At 39.5% G+C, this 14,702-nt stretch overlaps 1 protein-coding gene across 4 annotated transcripts in view; it reads left to right on the forward strand.

Annotated features, from left to right (window-relative positions):
* The window catches only part of SPHKAP (SPHK1 interactor, AKAP domain containing), a 151,872-nt gene that overhangs the window by 129,356 nt on the left and 7,814 nt on the right, over positions 1 to 14,702 (forward strand). For 2 of the 4 annotated variants that reach the window (XM_006746696.3, XM_081813458.1), the window contains 4 exons: positions 4,943 to 5,128; positions 7,167 to 7,253; positions 9,419 to 9,471; positions 9,562 to 9,743. In XM_006746696.3, coding sequence (XP_006746759.3) covers positions 4,943 to 5,128; positions 7,167 to 7,253; positions 9,419 to 9,471; positions 9,562 to 9,743 — 508 coding nt within the window. The remainder of the gene's footprint in view (positions 1 to 4,942; positions 5,129 to 7,166; positions 7,254 to 9,418; positions 9,472 to 9,561; positions 9,744 to 14,702) is intronic. The other 2 variants (XM_031017499.2, XM_081813459.1) reach the window with 2 other exon arrangements.

The following is a 14,702-nucleotide window of genomic DNA, read 5'->3' on the forward strand; positions in this document are numbered from 1 at the left end:
CCTCTTTGACCTCGGCAGTAGCAAATTCCTACTAGACCTATCTCCAGAGGCAAGGGAAACAAAAGCAAAAATGAACTATTGGGACTTCATCAAAGAGCTTCTGCACAATGAAGGAAACAATCAACAAAGCTAAAGGCAGCCTATGGAAAGGGAGAAGCTATTTGCAAACAACATTCCTGATAAAGGGTTAGTATCCAAAATCTATAAAGAACTTAACAAACTCAGCACCCAAGAAACAAATAATCCAGTTAAGAAATGGGCAGAAGACAGACACTTTCCAAAGAAGATATCTAGATGGCTAACACACATGAAACGATGCTCAACATCACTCATCCTCAGGGAAATACAAATCAAAACCATGATGAGATACCACCTCACACCTGTCAGAATGGCTAAAATGAACAAAACAAGAAACAACAGGTGTTGGAGAGAATGCAGAGAAAAGGGAACCCTCTAGCACTGTTGGTGGGAATGCAAACTGGTGCAGCCACTCTGGAGAATGTATGGGGGTTCTTCAAAACATTAAAAATAGAACTAGCCTACAGTCCAGCAGTTGCACCACTAGGTATTTACCCAAAGGAAAAATACAGATTCAAAGGGTACATGCACCCTGATGTTTATAGCAGCATTATCAACAATAGCCAAACTATGGAGAGAGTCCAAATATCCATCAACTGATTAATGGATAAAGAAAATGTGGCATATGTATACATACAGTGGAATATCACTGTATGTTCATTCATTCAGAATGAATGAAATCTTGCCATTTGCAATGACATGGATGGAACTAGATGGTATTAGGCTAAGTGAAAAAAGTCAGTCAGAGAAAGACAAATACCATATAATTTCACTGTTCTCTGTCTTAAAGACAGAGAACAAAGTGCGGGTTGATGGAGGGAGGTGGGTGGGGGAGGGGCTAGATGGGTGATGGGTATGAGATAGGGCACTTGTTGTGATGAGCGTCGGTGTTGTATGTAAGTGATGTATTGCTGAATCCTACTCCAAAAACCAATATTGCACTGTAAGTTAACTAACTAAAATTTAAATTTAAGAAACGTGTATGTTTGTTATGATTTTCCCCTTCAATGAACTTTTTATAACTAAACAACTGGATGACCCATTGGAAAGAGAGCTTTTACTGTAGTTCTATATTTTTATTGTTACCTTCTACCTATGGCGAGTGATTTTTATTTTCCATTTACAGTGATGATTCAATATTTCTTTTTAAAATACACATTTAGTTTACTTAAACTGATTTTTACAATTTTTATTATTAATATAATATAGGGGGAATGCAGGTATGGCAAAAATCATGACAGTGGTTTGCTAGTAAATTAAGCTGGGGGAACATTAGGTTAGATGATTTCTGAGGTCCCTGCTAACTCAGAAATTCTACAATTGAATTTGATATCATATAAAAAATGGTCCTCTGAAGCTCTGTATGTGAACTATGAAATCAGAAGTGGAAAAAGGCCATCTACATACATCTGCATAACACATCTGTGTATTATTCATAAATAAATGAGCAAAGCTATACCCCCATTTCTCTCAAAAGAAAATGAAAACCAGTGTTTTAGGTAATCATTATTCATTTTGAATTCCCAGTTATGTGACATAGAATATGAGATTTACTGTAAAGAGAGCATGAAATTAGATAAAATAAAATATGCTGACAGACTCATTTTTAGCCTGAACATTCAATGTCAATCACTGAGATTTAACTTCTGCTTTAGTGAGAAATATCCTGGAATGAGTTTTTTTCTAGTAATGTAAGGTCCTAATTTAGTAAAGAATTAGTCCAGGAAATTTCTTTTTACCTAAGAAAACAGATGGTTTTAGAAGCCTCTCCTTTGTGCTCAGTACTTGGCTTATTTACCCCCTTTTTGGGAGTATTTGTATTGTTTCCATTTATCTTCAATAAACTTTTCTTTCATTTGAATTTAACTAAATTCACCCAATGTCTTTTTGGTGGCAGCCATTCTCTCACTTTCTCCCTGCTCAATTTGGAAAAATCTCAACATTTTAGAAAGGCAAATCAAGCTTATTAGGGACTTTTTTTTCATCAAGTGTTAGTAGCACAGCATGCTAGAAACAGCCACACTTTAATACTGTGTCTATCCAGAATGCTGTGGGAAGGAGTCTTAGAAGCAAGTATCCAAAGCTTTCGTGAACTTTTCTAGATAACCAGTTCACCTATCAAAAAGGAAATTTTTCATCGAACTCCAAAATTTATACATTTGAAATTCTACTCTCTATATTAGAACTCGTTTAAAAATTTTTCAAGTATAACCATTTTTGGAGAAACGATAATGGTACTAATCCTAAGATTGAAGAGAATTACATAGACTTTTCTGCAGCCAATATACTATTTTTAGAATGAAGGACACGGAGTGTCTTGGGTTGCATCCCCTGGGAACAGACTTTAAGAGGGAGATTTTCAGGACAATAATCTGGTAGGAGAAAGTGCTCTCCAGAGATATGTGTGCATACATCTGTAAGGAGGTAGGAAAGGCAAGATTATATGGAGAGAAGGTGCCCCCAAATATGTTTACAGCTGGGGCTTCAGCACATCCTACAGGAACCCCTGAAGAGGTAATGGTCTGTCAGGTTTGGTGTCAAGTGAGACAAGAACTGGCCTTTTGTGTCTTTGTATCAGCTGGTTGTTGGGATGCTCACTGAGAGAGGGTACAACCTTGGCCAGGCAGTTCTCTGCCTGCTGGTAATTCCCAGCACACACTGGCAGCAGCCAATATTCTCTGCAGTCAGTGTGCAACAGCCCAGAAAAGCATTCTGTATCCGCTACACCAGGTTATTGCATTTTTTTGTTGTCACCTGAGAAATACACTCTTGCTTTTTGCTTGCAGTTATCAATGTCCTTCTCTCCTATACTATTAATTTTTGATGACGGTCGGTAGTGTCAGGATAAAGGTTGCATGAATATGTTCATATTTCTGTACATTTGGTTTTCTGAACAAAGAGTATTGACACCTGGATCAAAGAATGATTGAATACTAACCCTAAAGATAGAGACTTTTAGAGAGATACAGAGATTTACATTTCTGGAGCTATTTGTTTACCATCCAGGGTGGTGAAGTAGAGACCGTTTCCTCCTCTCTGCAGAGAACATTTGGATTTGTTTATAAGTGATCTCTCTCTCTCTCTCCCCCTCCCTTTCTCTCCCCCCGCTCCTTTCTGTCAGTCTGTCTCTCTCTGTCTCTCTCCTTTCTCTCTCCCCCTGGTGAAGAAGAGAGGCAAATGTGTCAGCAGCAACTCCTATATGAGCTCCAAGCTTCACAATTTTGAGGTTTTCTTTCTGCGTTGCAAACCTCACAATATGATTCTCCAGCATTTGTTCTGTTTTTACATTCCACATAAAAGTAAAATCATATGGTATTTGTCTTTCTCTGTTTGACTTATTTCACTTAACATAATACCACCTAGTTCCATCATGTTTTCCAAAGGGCAAGATTATGTTCTTTTTAACGACTAATATTCCATTGTATATATTTATTATATATTCTTTATCCATTCATCTATTGATGGACATTTAGGTTGTTTCCGTGTCTTGACTATTGTAAATAGTGCTGCAATAAACATAGGCACATGTATGTCCTTTCAAATTAGTGTTTTTGGTTTTGGGAGATAAATTCCTAGAAATGGAATTTCTGGATCATATAGTTGAAAGAGGAGAAATAGTTGGGGCTCAACTGTTAGGAGGCCAATACAATATAGTCCAGCCAAGAGTAATGGAGCAATGCCCATGAGTCTCAAAACTTGAGGTCTAAAGTCTGGTACCAACTCTTATTGCAATCTTGGACAAATCATTTAATTCACCAAGCTTCTGCATTCTAATCTACAGGAAATCTATGAGGTTCCTTCCAAATCTAAATTCAAGCAATTTAGAAGGACCTAAATTAAGATAATTTCATGAGCAAAGAGACAAAAAGGTCAAAGGAAATAAAAAACACAGGAAGAGGATAGGAGGGCAAGCAGAATTCGTTTAAGATGTGTTGATTTCAAAATGTTAATGAGACAGATTGACTATGTTCAGAAGACCCGCTGAAAAGAGAGCCCCAGAAGCAGGAAGAGGGGCCCAGACTGAGTTCAGATTTAGAAGCTATTTTCATAGGCAGGAGAGTAGATGAAATTGTTAGGGGCAGACTGGAACGGAGGGACAGACTGGAACTGGCGACGGCGGCCCTGAGAGGCAACACAGCAAACCAGGCTCTCGGCAAGGTGTGACCACAGAGGCAGGAAGTCCTGGGAACCAGAGAGCAAAACAAAGGCTGCAAGGAGAAAAGCCTGTCGGATCCAGGGTTAAATGCTTTGGAGAGAAACTTGACCTAAAAAAGCACTCATCCAGAAAGGTGGTGCTGATATAAATCAGAGGTTTCAGAGGGAGAGGATGGTGTAACTGGGTAGCTACAAATGCAAAATGTGTTCAGGGGCATTTGCAGGCAATACAACTTGGTAAACCTGCAGAACCGGGTGGGCGTTTTTTTCCCAGCATGGTCCATGTGCCACTTGCGTTAAAATTACCTGGAGTAGTTGTTCAAAATGCAGGTTTCTTGGTCTCCCTGCAGAAGCAATGACTCATAATCTCTGGGAGGAGGTTCTGGGTCTCTTCATTAGAAACACTACGGCCCCACATTTATGCTTATGTATGCAGCCCAGGGTGCTTCACTGTGTTTTTGAAGTGAATGGAGGGAGTCAGTAGAAAGACATAAAATGAAGAGATGGGGAAACTGATGGACAGCAATCTTGAAAAGGCAAAATGGGCCCTAGGGCACCAGGAGAAAGAATAGCCTGAAAGAAAAAAATCCACCCATCTCCAAGTATCCTGCTCACTGCGGCAGAGACTCATGCTCAAGCCAGCCAGGTCCCCATGAAAAGTTCTGCCTTGTGTCTCCGCTCTTGGTAATGGTATCTTGCCCATCTACAGTGACAGTCTTGATGCCAGAGATGTAGCAGGGGCTGAAGTCACGGCAGAAGGCAGAGCCCCCGATGAGTTCCCCAACCTTTCTGGCAGCAGCGGGGAGAGCACGGACAGCTGGTCCCAGCTTGCCAATGAGGAGGACAATCCGGATGACACGAGTAGCTTTCTGCAGCTCAGTGAGCGATCCCTGAGGTACCTGCTCTTTACTTGACTTCCCAGGGAAACAGTTTTCAACACAGATTCTAAAAATACTTTCTAAATGGTTCTCTACAAAGAGTCCCTAATAGAGCAAAAAGGAAAGCTCTGCTAGGTCAAGGTGCCTGCCTGTCATGATTTGTGTGAGAGGTTTCTTAATATCCAGTTGTGCCTTTAATTACCTTGGCCAAGCTTAAGAGTCAGTTGTATTCCTTTCTCTGTAAGCCCCAGCTAGTGCATTCAATAACAACTGGGAAATTTTAAATAAGACCTGCTGTTACACCTGGTGTGTTTGATACTTTCTCTCTGGTTCATTTGTATTTCAGATGCAACCCAGGCTGGGTTTACATGAGGCAAGTGTTTCCACATTGTGTTGTGTTGTTTGGCCTAATTGTTTCTCTCCTTTCTCTCCCCTGCCCTGTGTAATGTTGCTCAGAGAAAGCAAGAGACGAGTTAGTGAAAGATCAGATTTGGAAGGACCCAAGCGCATCAAGAGACATAAACTAAACACTATCCCTCTGTGAGGTGGAAATGAAAAGAATCCCCACATTTCTGCCCCAAGTCTTATTTGATATGATACTGGAAAAAATCTGCAGACTTTCCAGAAAGACCAGTGGGAAAATGGGATTCAGATGCATCTGGGGGTAATGGCTCCTTAGCAGTCTTATTTCTGGCAGTTCAGTCTGTTTAGACTTAGGAAAATTTCAGTGTTAAACACTTGGTCTAAAATCCCCCCAAACCAGTGGGAATTATTACAATATGGAGATTTTAAAAAAAGAGAGAATATAAATCTCTAGACTTAGCAGCAGTTTATATGTTAATTGCCTTCAGTGCGATGTTTGAGTCATCAGATTTCAATCAGTGAATATATTCAATGCCCCACATGAAACCCAAAGCAGGAATTTGAAATTGAAGGAGTATAGTTTGTTACTCATGGTACTCCCCAGGGAAGACTGTCCCGTTACAGGACACACCAGCACTCATCCTTTGGAAACCTGACTTGGAAGAGATGTCACTGGGAAATAGTGGGAGTATGAGAAAACTCAATTGGTTTGCTGAAATTGGATGCATTCCATTCTGCAAGTACCGACAGAGCCTAAAAATTGGCTCAAGTCTACTATGTTTCAGCAACTAAGTTCCAAGCTAGTAACTAGACCATATGTTGATTGTGTAGCCTATGTAAATGATTCAGCAGCCCTTCTTCTCCATTATACACAAGGTATCAGGTGCTGCTTCTCAAAGATTTTACAATAAAGAAGCTAATAAAACTTTGGCATTGCCCAACTTCATATTTGTATTTATTTATTTGAGAGAGAGAGAAAAACAGCATGAGAGGAGAGAGGGTCAGAGGGAGAAGCAGGCTGGGAGCCTGATGTGGGACTCGATCCCAGGACTCTGGGATCATGACTTGAGCTGAAGGCAGTCGCTTAACCCACTGAGCCACCCAGGCGCCCAACTTCGTATTTGTAAATTCTGCAGTCCCACAGTAAAGTAATCAGCCAGGTGCATATTCTGTGGAATGTCCCTCAGAAAAATCCCTTGAATGGCAACAGGAGAACATGTGTCTACTGGTTTCTGTCAGAAGTCAAGAAGCAGGCAAATGAGCCTTCTGATATCTCCCCAGCCAGCATTCTCAGAAGTATCCCAGTCTCCGTGGGTATACTAAAGGGTCTCTTGCTGACAGATAAACATCCTCACTGTAACTAGAATGAGGAATACAAAAGCCATGCTGATAGTCACCCACTAGGTGTGGCCCACTAGCTCTAACACCAGTGCAGAAATTCAAAAACAGTGATGATGATGATGATGATGATGATGATGAAGATAATGATGACGATTGGCGGGAGCCAAAAGTGTCTTTTGCTGTGTCTTCCCCTAATTTGTCCAGAAATAAATATTAATTTAGGAGGCCCCCAACAATATTCTTCTGGGCACCCAAAGAAGGACCTCTTAGGAAGAAAGATGGAACGTCAGTGTTGGCCATGTGGCCAGGTGGTGGAGACAGGCATTAATATGTAAACTTTTGCTTTGTCAGCAATGGCAACAGTAGTGCCACTAGCAGTCTTGGCACTATGGACCTGGACATTTATCAGGAAGGCATATCAACTTCTCCCATGATTAAGTAAGTAGCCACTGAGATGCAGTGATTGTGAGACCACTACTCTAATTCCATCTGGCAATCCATTTTGATCATTCAGACTGTGCCCAACCGCTGAATCATCATGTCTAGACTGCCGTGGTTCCATGTCACTGGAGCAAGAACTGGGGCTGAGACTAGTCCTACCTTAGCACCACTGTTTTCTGGATTTCAAATCTGCCTCCTCTGATAAAATCATCCCGGAAGAAGTTTATCCATATAATCAGAAATAACATGTCATTTTACTTAATTGGACACAGAAAAGCAAAAATCCTTTTAAATCATACCATGCCAACCAACAAAGACTATTGTTCAATAGAATATAATGTGAATGATTTTTCCTTTACTTGTAGACACCTGGGATAATCACTACTAAATGTGTCTAATACCAAACGGGGCCACAATGCAGATATGTCATTGCCACACAGTGACTCTGCTTCCCAAGACCTCGAGACCTTCCAAAGACCAAGGAGAAATAGCACTTAAGGAGCATGACACGTGTAACACAAAATACAGTGTGGAAAAGGAGGACAACATGAGGTCAGGGCTATATCCAGAATTTGTGATTATTCTGGAAAAGTAAATGAATTGAAATCTATCTTTGACTACTACTACTTAGCTTATTACTGTTTGGAGTTTTCTTAAATCTCAGAAAGATAAAAATGAAATATAAGACTAATGCTGCTCCCTTATCTACTTCCTCAGTTACTCTCTATAGCTAAGTCATTTTTGTTTCACTATGTAATCAGGTATCCTGCCTGCGGGAGTATTCCTCAGTGATTGAAGGAATCAATCCTTTGTTGTTCCTTACCGCCACTATTCACAAGTAGAGATGAACATACATGTGATCTTGGGTTTGTTTTGTTTTGTTTTTTAAAAGTAGAACCAAAATACAAACAAAAAATTACTTTGGGGTAAATTTTTCTCCTTCAGGAAACATTTGTTTAGCTACCTTTTTCCATCTTTCTCCAGGGTTAGAGCCTAGGACCCCAAACACATCTATGCATTCAGGGAAAACTAAAATGACCACCCCCTATCAGCATCCTGCAGCTGCACAATAGCAGAAACTGTCCCTACCATCTTTCATTTCACTTATATCTCTTGCAGAGACCTAGCAGAGGCTCTAGACCCTTGGGAAATTGGTCATTCTTCTAGAAATAATTCCATATGCGTGGCAGAACAACTATACTCTCTCTCTCTCTCAACATTAAGAGTAATACAGTGAAATTTACAGCCAGTAAATCTTAGCAGTAAGAGAAAATATAAGGGAGAATACTCTTATAAAAATACACATTTTAAGAGATCCTGTGTCTTGAATTTCTAGCCGTACAAAAATATAGGACAACCACAGGCTTCCCAAGATGGTCACCTCCTTTCAGCTGTGGGGACATATGCTCTCATTTTGGAAGCATTTACTGAGTCCTGCCATTACATTAAGACTCCCTAACAAGTACTTACTGTACGAAAACACCTCAAACATTAAACATGGTTTTAACTAATGAAATAATTCAGTTATGTCTCTAGTTTTTTATCTCCTCCAGCCTACTCCATCCTCCTGATAGAAAAAGAAAAATTTCAATTTTAATTGAGATCTTTTGTTGTACAATTTATGTTCTGCTGTTCATTGGTTGTTTTTTACCCTTATTTCAGATCAAAGAACCACAAACATTAGAAAAATATTTTCCTAGACTAAAATGTAAATTTGTTGCTATCATAGTATAGGGGAAAAAATCACTGTGTTAGGATGGAAATATATGGTCTTTTAAATGACAAGTCAAATACAGAAGAAGGATAAGTCCCCAAATCAGATCTAGTTGCCTACAAGATATTTCCTTGATTGTTCAAACCAGTGATGGAAGAGAAGTTGAGGAGAAGAGAAAGATGAATTTCTTACTCTCCCACACTTATTATCCCAACTAAAACTATGTAATTTATCTGGCCTTTTTAAGGGCCAGGACTATTTATGGCAGACCTAATAATCCTACATAAGAGCCACATTGATATTTCTCCAGTGTTACTTCCCTCTATGAAAATGATAAATCTAGATTGAACTTCAGAAGCTTTTAGATCAATAAGATCCATTGCCTCATCGTCTATTTACAGCTAATGTCTAAATATTACCAACCATATACTGTTGTTTTCTCCCAAAGTGAATTAGTAGAAGAAAAGGAGATTCTTAAAGGACAGTCAGAAAATGTAGAGGGTAAGCTACATTTCCATAATTTTGACATACAATTTGCCTGTGATTCCCCCTGGAACGCATAGTAAATCTGGGCTTGTGGTCTGTGTTCAGGTGTCTCTGGAGTGGCAATGGGAGCAGCCAGCCCCCAGGGAAGCATGCTAGTGATCAACTTTGATCTGGAGCCAGAGTGTCCTGACGCTGAACTTCGAGCCACTCTGCAGTGGATAGCTGCCTCGGAACTTGGGATCCCCACCATCTACTTTAAGAAATCTCAAGAAAACAGAATCGAAAAGGTACCCTGTCCTGTGTTTGGATGTGATTAAATTGTGCTTTTATTACTGCTGGAAACTTGGTAAATTCCCAGTCAACTCATTTAAATGTGAACTATTTGTTCTTTTTACCTTAAAATTTTGACTAGAACTTTGAAACCTTCCACCTGCATCAATATAATCATGGTAACTGTTTCTTTGACCCTCAGTTGGTCTCAGCTCATTGGTGACAATGAGAAAATGAAGTGCGGAGATGGGAACTTTCTCAGAGTCTGGTGTTTTGTTTCTTTGTTTTTGTTTTGATGTTTCCTTGCTCTGGAACCAACCTCCTCATACCACTCATTTAAATAAGAGGTATAAGGGAAAGGCTTGATAGATATAAGAAACTAAAGTGAGGCCATACTGATATTTAAAACAGACTGTGACATGGTGTCAACAAGATGCAAGTAATCCTCTACTGAACAGGTTTGCATTAGATGGACTTCCTCCTTATCACTCTCCACCTACCAGAAATATAAAGTCAGGGAATAGATCCCTTGCCAACCTCTAAATTAATAGCAACTATCACTCTAACTCTAAAACTGTCCACTAACTGTTATAGAATGTTAATTATTAAGATTAAAGCACAAATCCATCTGCCAATGTCTTCAAGCTCAATTTCCCATAATTTAAAAGCATGCTCCTTCTAAAGATGTTCAAATTAATAATAATGTGGCCATATGAGATTCCTATTGCTGTGTAACAAACTGCCATGAATTTGCTAAGTTAAAACAACACCCCCTAGCTCTGTTGCCAGAAGCTGGATGAACTCTACTTTGCTCTCTGGTTAGGGACTTGCAAGGCAGAAATCAAGATGGCAGCCTGGCTGGGCACTTGTCTGAAAACTGTGGGGAAAAACAAGCTTCCAAGTTTGTTCAGGTTGTTGTCCTAATTCAGTGCCTTGTGGTTGCAGGATTGATGACCCATTTCTTTGCTGTGCCCCTTCTAGAAAGTTCCAGCATTCCTTGTCATATGGACCCCTCTATGTTCTCATGCAGTCAATCTCTCTTACTTCTGCCACCAACCAGAGAAAATGGTTTTTAAAGGATTTATGCACTGAGATTAGGTTCACCAGATAGTCTCCTTTTTGATTAACACAGTATTAACTAAAGAATCCCTTTTGCCATGTACATAATGAGGTCATAATTTTCTCATCTTATTCATGATAATGAGGATTAGGGCAGAAATCTTGGAAGCTGGTTTAGGATACTGCCAATCACTGCCACAGTGCATTTTGTAATGTTTTATTGTCACAAAGTATTTCCACATATGATTATACTTCTTTCACAGTAACCCTGTCAGAAGAGCCAATGGCTATTATCATCCCTTTTTAATGAGCAAGTCAGGACTCAGAGTGGCTGGCCCATGAGAGAGTCCTCAGGTAGTGATGTCTGAGCATAGTCCTGGAAACTTCTCAATAGTGTCTCTCTCAGGTTCAATTGCCTTGGAGTTATGATCTGGATTTTTTTTTAAAATATGGAATTCTCATTGTCAAAATCTAGCAGGCTGAAATGAAAAATCCTTTACCATGTGGCCCGTGCACATGGTAATTAGAACAGCTTCCCCATTTCTGCATCACCAGCCAATGGCACTGGATACTGGAAAAAATGAGAAGGAGACATAATTGATACTGCCCTCTTCTGCATCAGTTTCTCTCTCCAACCCGTAACATATTTCTCTTCCTACCATTCCATGCCATCTGAATCTAGATACTATCTATAGATACTATCCTATACTTGTCATACCTTTGTTGGCGAGGTAATGAGTAGTTCACTATTTGATAAATTCTCCTTCCACCTTACCACCCAGCCTGCCCAGTGCAAAGAGTGGAGTGAAAGAGCACTCCACATTGGACCCCTCCTTCTTGTCATACACAATCCTAAAGACTCCCTGCCATGGGGGCGGAGAACAAGAACATTCTCAGGTAAAGTGGATCCTCAAATTCCTGGAAAAAATGAAAGACGGCTGGTTTCCAACTTTATCTCCAGAGCATTACTTGGTGCATTTTCCGATGGTCTCTTAATAAAGTAGATTTTTATACAATCCACCATTTTGAAGAAACAACATAGTACTCTATGTGAATATGTGTCTCACAAATCCTTATTAGGTGAAAGGACAAGGGGTGTGTCACGAACTTGATTACTAACTTGATTTTGTAAATCAGGCCCTGACTTGATATTTATTTATCCTCACTAATTTTCTTTTCTTTTTTTTTTCTGTTTTTACTTTTTATTTATTTTTTTTCTTTTTTAATTTTTCTATTAACATATAATGTATTATTTGTTTCAGGGGTACAGGTCTGTGATTCATCAGTCTTACACAATTCACAGCACTTACCGTAGTACATAACCTCCCCACTGTCCATCACCCAGCCACCCCATCCCTCCCACTATCCTCACTAATTTTCAGTTCTCGGAGGGAATTCCTGCCTTTGCTCATAGCTGTTTTTCTGAGAAAATAAACGCTCCACTAATGTTATCAAGAAAAACAGGAAGTAATGTTTTACTCATTCAATGTAGCATCAGGTCAAGGAACTTATTTCTAAGGATTGTAACTTTAGGGACTAAATATTCTAATTTTTTTCACTCAAAGTTCTCTATGCAGAGTGGTTCTCCATAAATGGGCACGGTTTGTTGTCTGAGATGGAACTGTTCAAATAAAGCAAACCCACAGGCAAAATGTTGACATCCTTTCTTTTATCAATGCTGCATTTGGAAACCTCATTCTGATTGTCTTTCTTAATTAGTTAAGTAGTTATTTTGAAGTAGTGTGGAAGAGAGATTGTGGTCTCCCATGAGGCTTTGTCTTACATAAAGGCAAACAATGTCTCACATGTTCCTACTCAGTTTGTAGAGGATTAAAGAAGCATCTCTGTTTAGTTCAGAAATGTCATTTTCCCACCATCACTCGAATATTAAACATCACTCATAGATCTATGTCCTGAGTCCCCATTTGTGTGAATTCTGAATTTTTAAAATAGATTAACTTAGTTAACAATTTTCCCACTAGGGTGTTCCCTCATCAACCCCCCTGCCTTGTGACAATACAGGCGTGAGCTGAAGAGGAGAGGGTATCGTGAGTAAATACTGAAGCAGCTCACCTTTCCCACCATTGACCTTGGAGTTGAAGGGCACTTAATTAAAGTCAGCTTATAATGAATTTCAGCCACATTTCAACTCAAAGGCAAATTCCAAGCATTTTTGGTGCCCAACATAGTGTCACTCTTTTCTGATAAAATGACACTTTCGTTTTTAAGCTTTCTCTTTCATGGTGTTTTTTTCTACTCATTAAAATGCTGTCCACTTGAAAGCCATACACTCAGAACATTCATCGAATGTTTATTGAGCATGTACAATAAGGCACGGTTCTAGGCTCTGGAAATAGAGGGAACAAAAGAACAAAACTTATGACCCATGGAGTTTCCATTCCAGTTCCAGAGGGACCCAGAGTAGGGTGAATATAAACTGGGAGAAGCTCAGATTGTAAAGAGAAATCTTGAAATATGATGGAAACTTATTTTAGAAGCAGATGACAAACACATTGAAAATGGGATTTCTCAGGGAGAGGAAAGATGGCAGAGGAGTAGGGGACCCTATTTCAACTGGTCCCCGGAATTGAGCTGGATATCTAACAGACCACTCTGAGCACACACGAAACCAGCCTGGGATGTAAGAAGATCTGGATCTCTACAAACAGAATATCACAGGCGGTTGGTTTCGAAGTACGAAGCGTGGAGCCGTGATTCTGTGGGCAGATATTGGAGGATAAACGGCAGTGGGAGGGAGCCTGTTTGGGTCAACCAGGAAATCAAAGAAGAACTTAAACAATTCATGGAAATCAATGAGAATGAAAACACATTGGTCCAAAACCTATGGGATACTACAAATGCGGTCCTAAGGGGGAAATACATAGCCATCCAAGCCTCACTCAAAAAAATAGAAAAATCCTGAATTCACCAACTAACTCTACACCTTAAAGAACTAGAGAAGAAGCAACAAACGACGCCTAAGCCATGCATTAGAAGAGTAATAAAATTAGAGCAGAAATCAATGAATTAGAAACCAGAAACACAGTAGATCAGATCAAAGAAACTAGAAGTTGGTTCTTTGAAAGAATTAATAAAATCGATAAACCACTGGCCAGACTTATCCAAAAGAAAAGAGAAAGGACCCAAATTAATAAAATTATGAATGAAAGGGGAGAGATCACGACTAACACCAAGGAAATAGAAACAATTATTAGAAATTATTATCAACAGCTATATGCCAATAAACTGAGCAATCTGGATGAAATGGAGGCCTTCCTGGAAACCTATAAGCTGCCAAGACGGAAACAGGAAGAAATTGACAATGTGAATAGGCCAATAACCAGTAACGGGATTGAAGCAGTGATCAAAAATCTCCCAAAAAACAAGAGTCCAGGGCCTGATGGATTCTCTAGGGAATTCTACCAAACATTCAAAGAAGAAATAATACCTATTCTACTGAAGCTGTTTCAAAAAACAGAAAGAGAAGGAAAACTTCTAAACTCATTCTGTGAGGCCAGCATTACCTTAATCCCCAAACCAGGCAAAGACCCCATCAAAAAGGAGAATTTCAGACCAATATCCCTGATGAATATGGATTCCAAAATCCTCAACAAAATCCTAGCTAATAGGATCCAACAAGACATTAAAAGGATCATCCACCATGACCAAGTGGGATTTATCCCAGGGATGCAAGGATGGTTCAACATTCGCAAATCAATCAATGTGATAGAACACATTAATAAGAGGAGGGAGAAGAACCATACGGTCCTCTCAATTGATGCAGAAAAAGCATTTGACAAAACACAACATCCTTTCCTGATTAAAACTCTTCAGAGTATAGGGATAGAGGAAACATTCCTCAAGTTCATAAAATCCATCTATGAAAAACCCACAGTGAATATCATCCTCAATGGGGA

Source organism: Leptonychotes weddellii, chromosome 3, assembly GCF_054177405.1.
Source record: "Leptonychotes weddellii isolate Sample4059 chromosome 3, ASM5417740v2, whole genome shotgun sequence".
NCBI classification, from domain to species: Eukaryota; Metazoa; Chordata; class Mammalia; order Carnivora; family Phocidae; genus Leptonychotes; species Leptonychotes weddellii.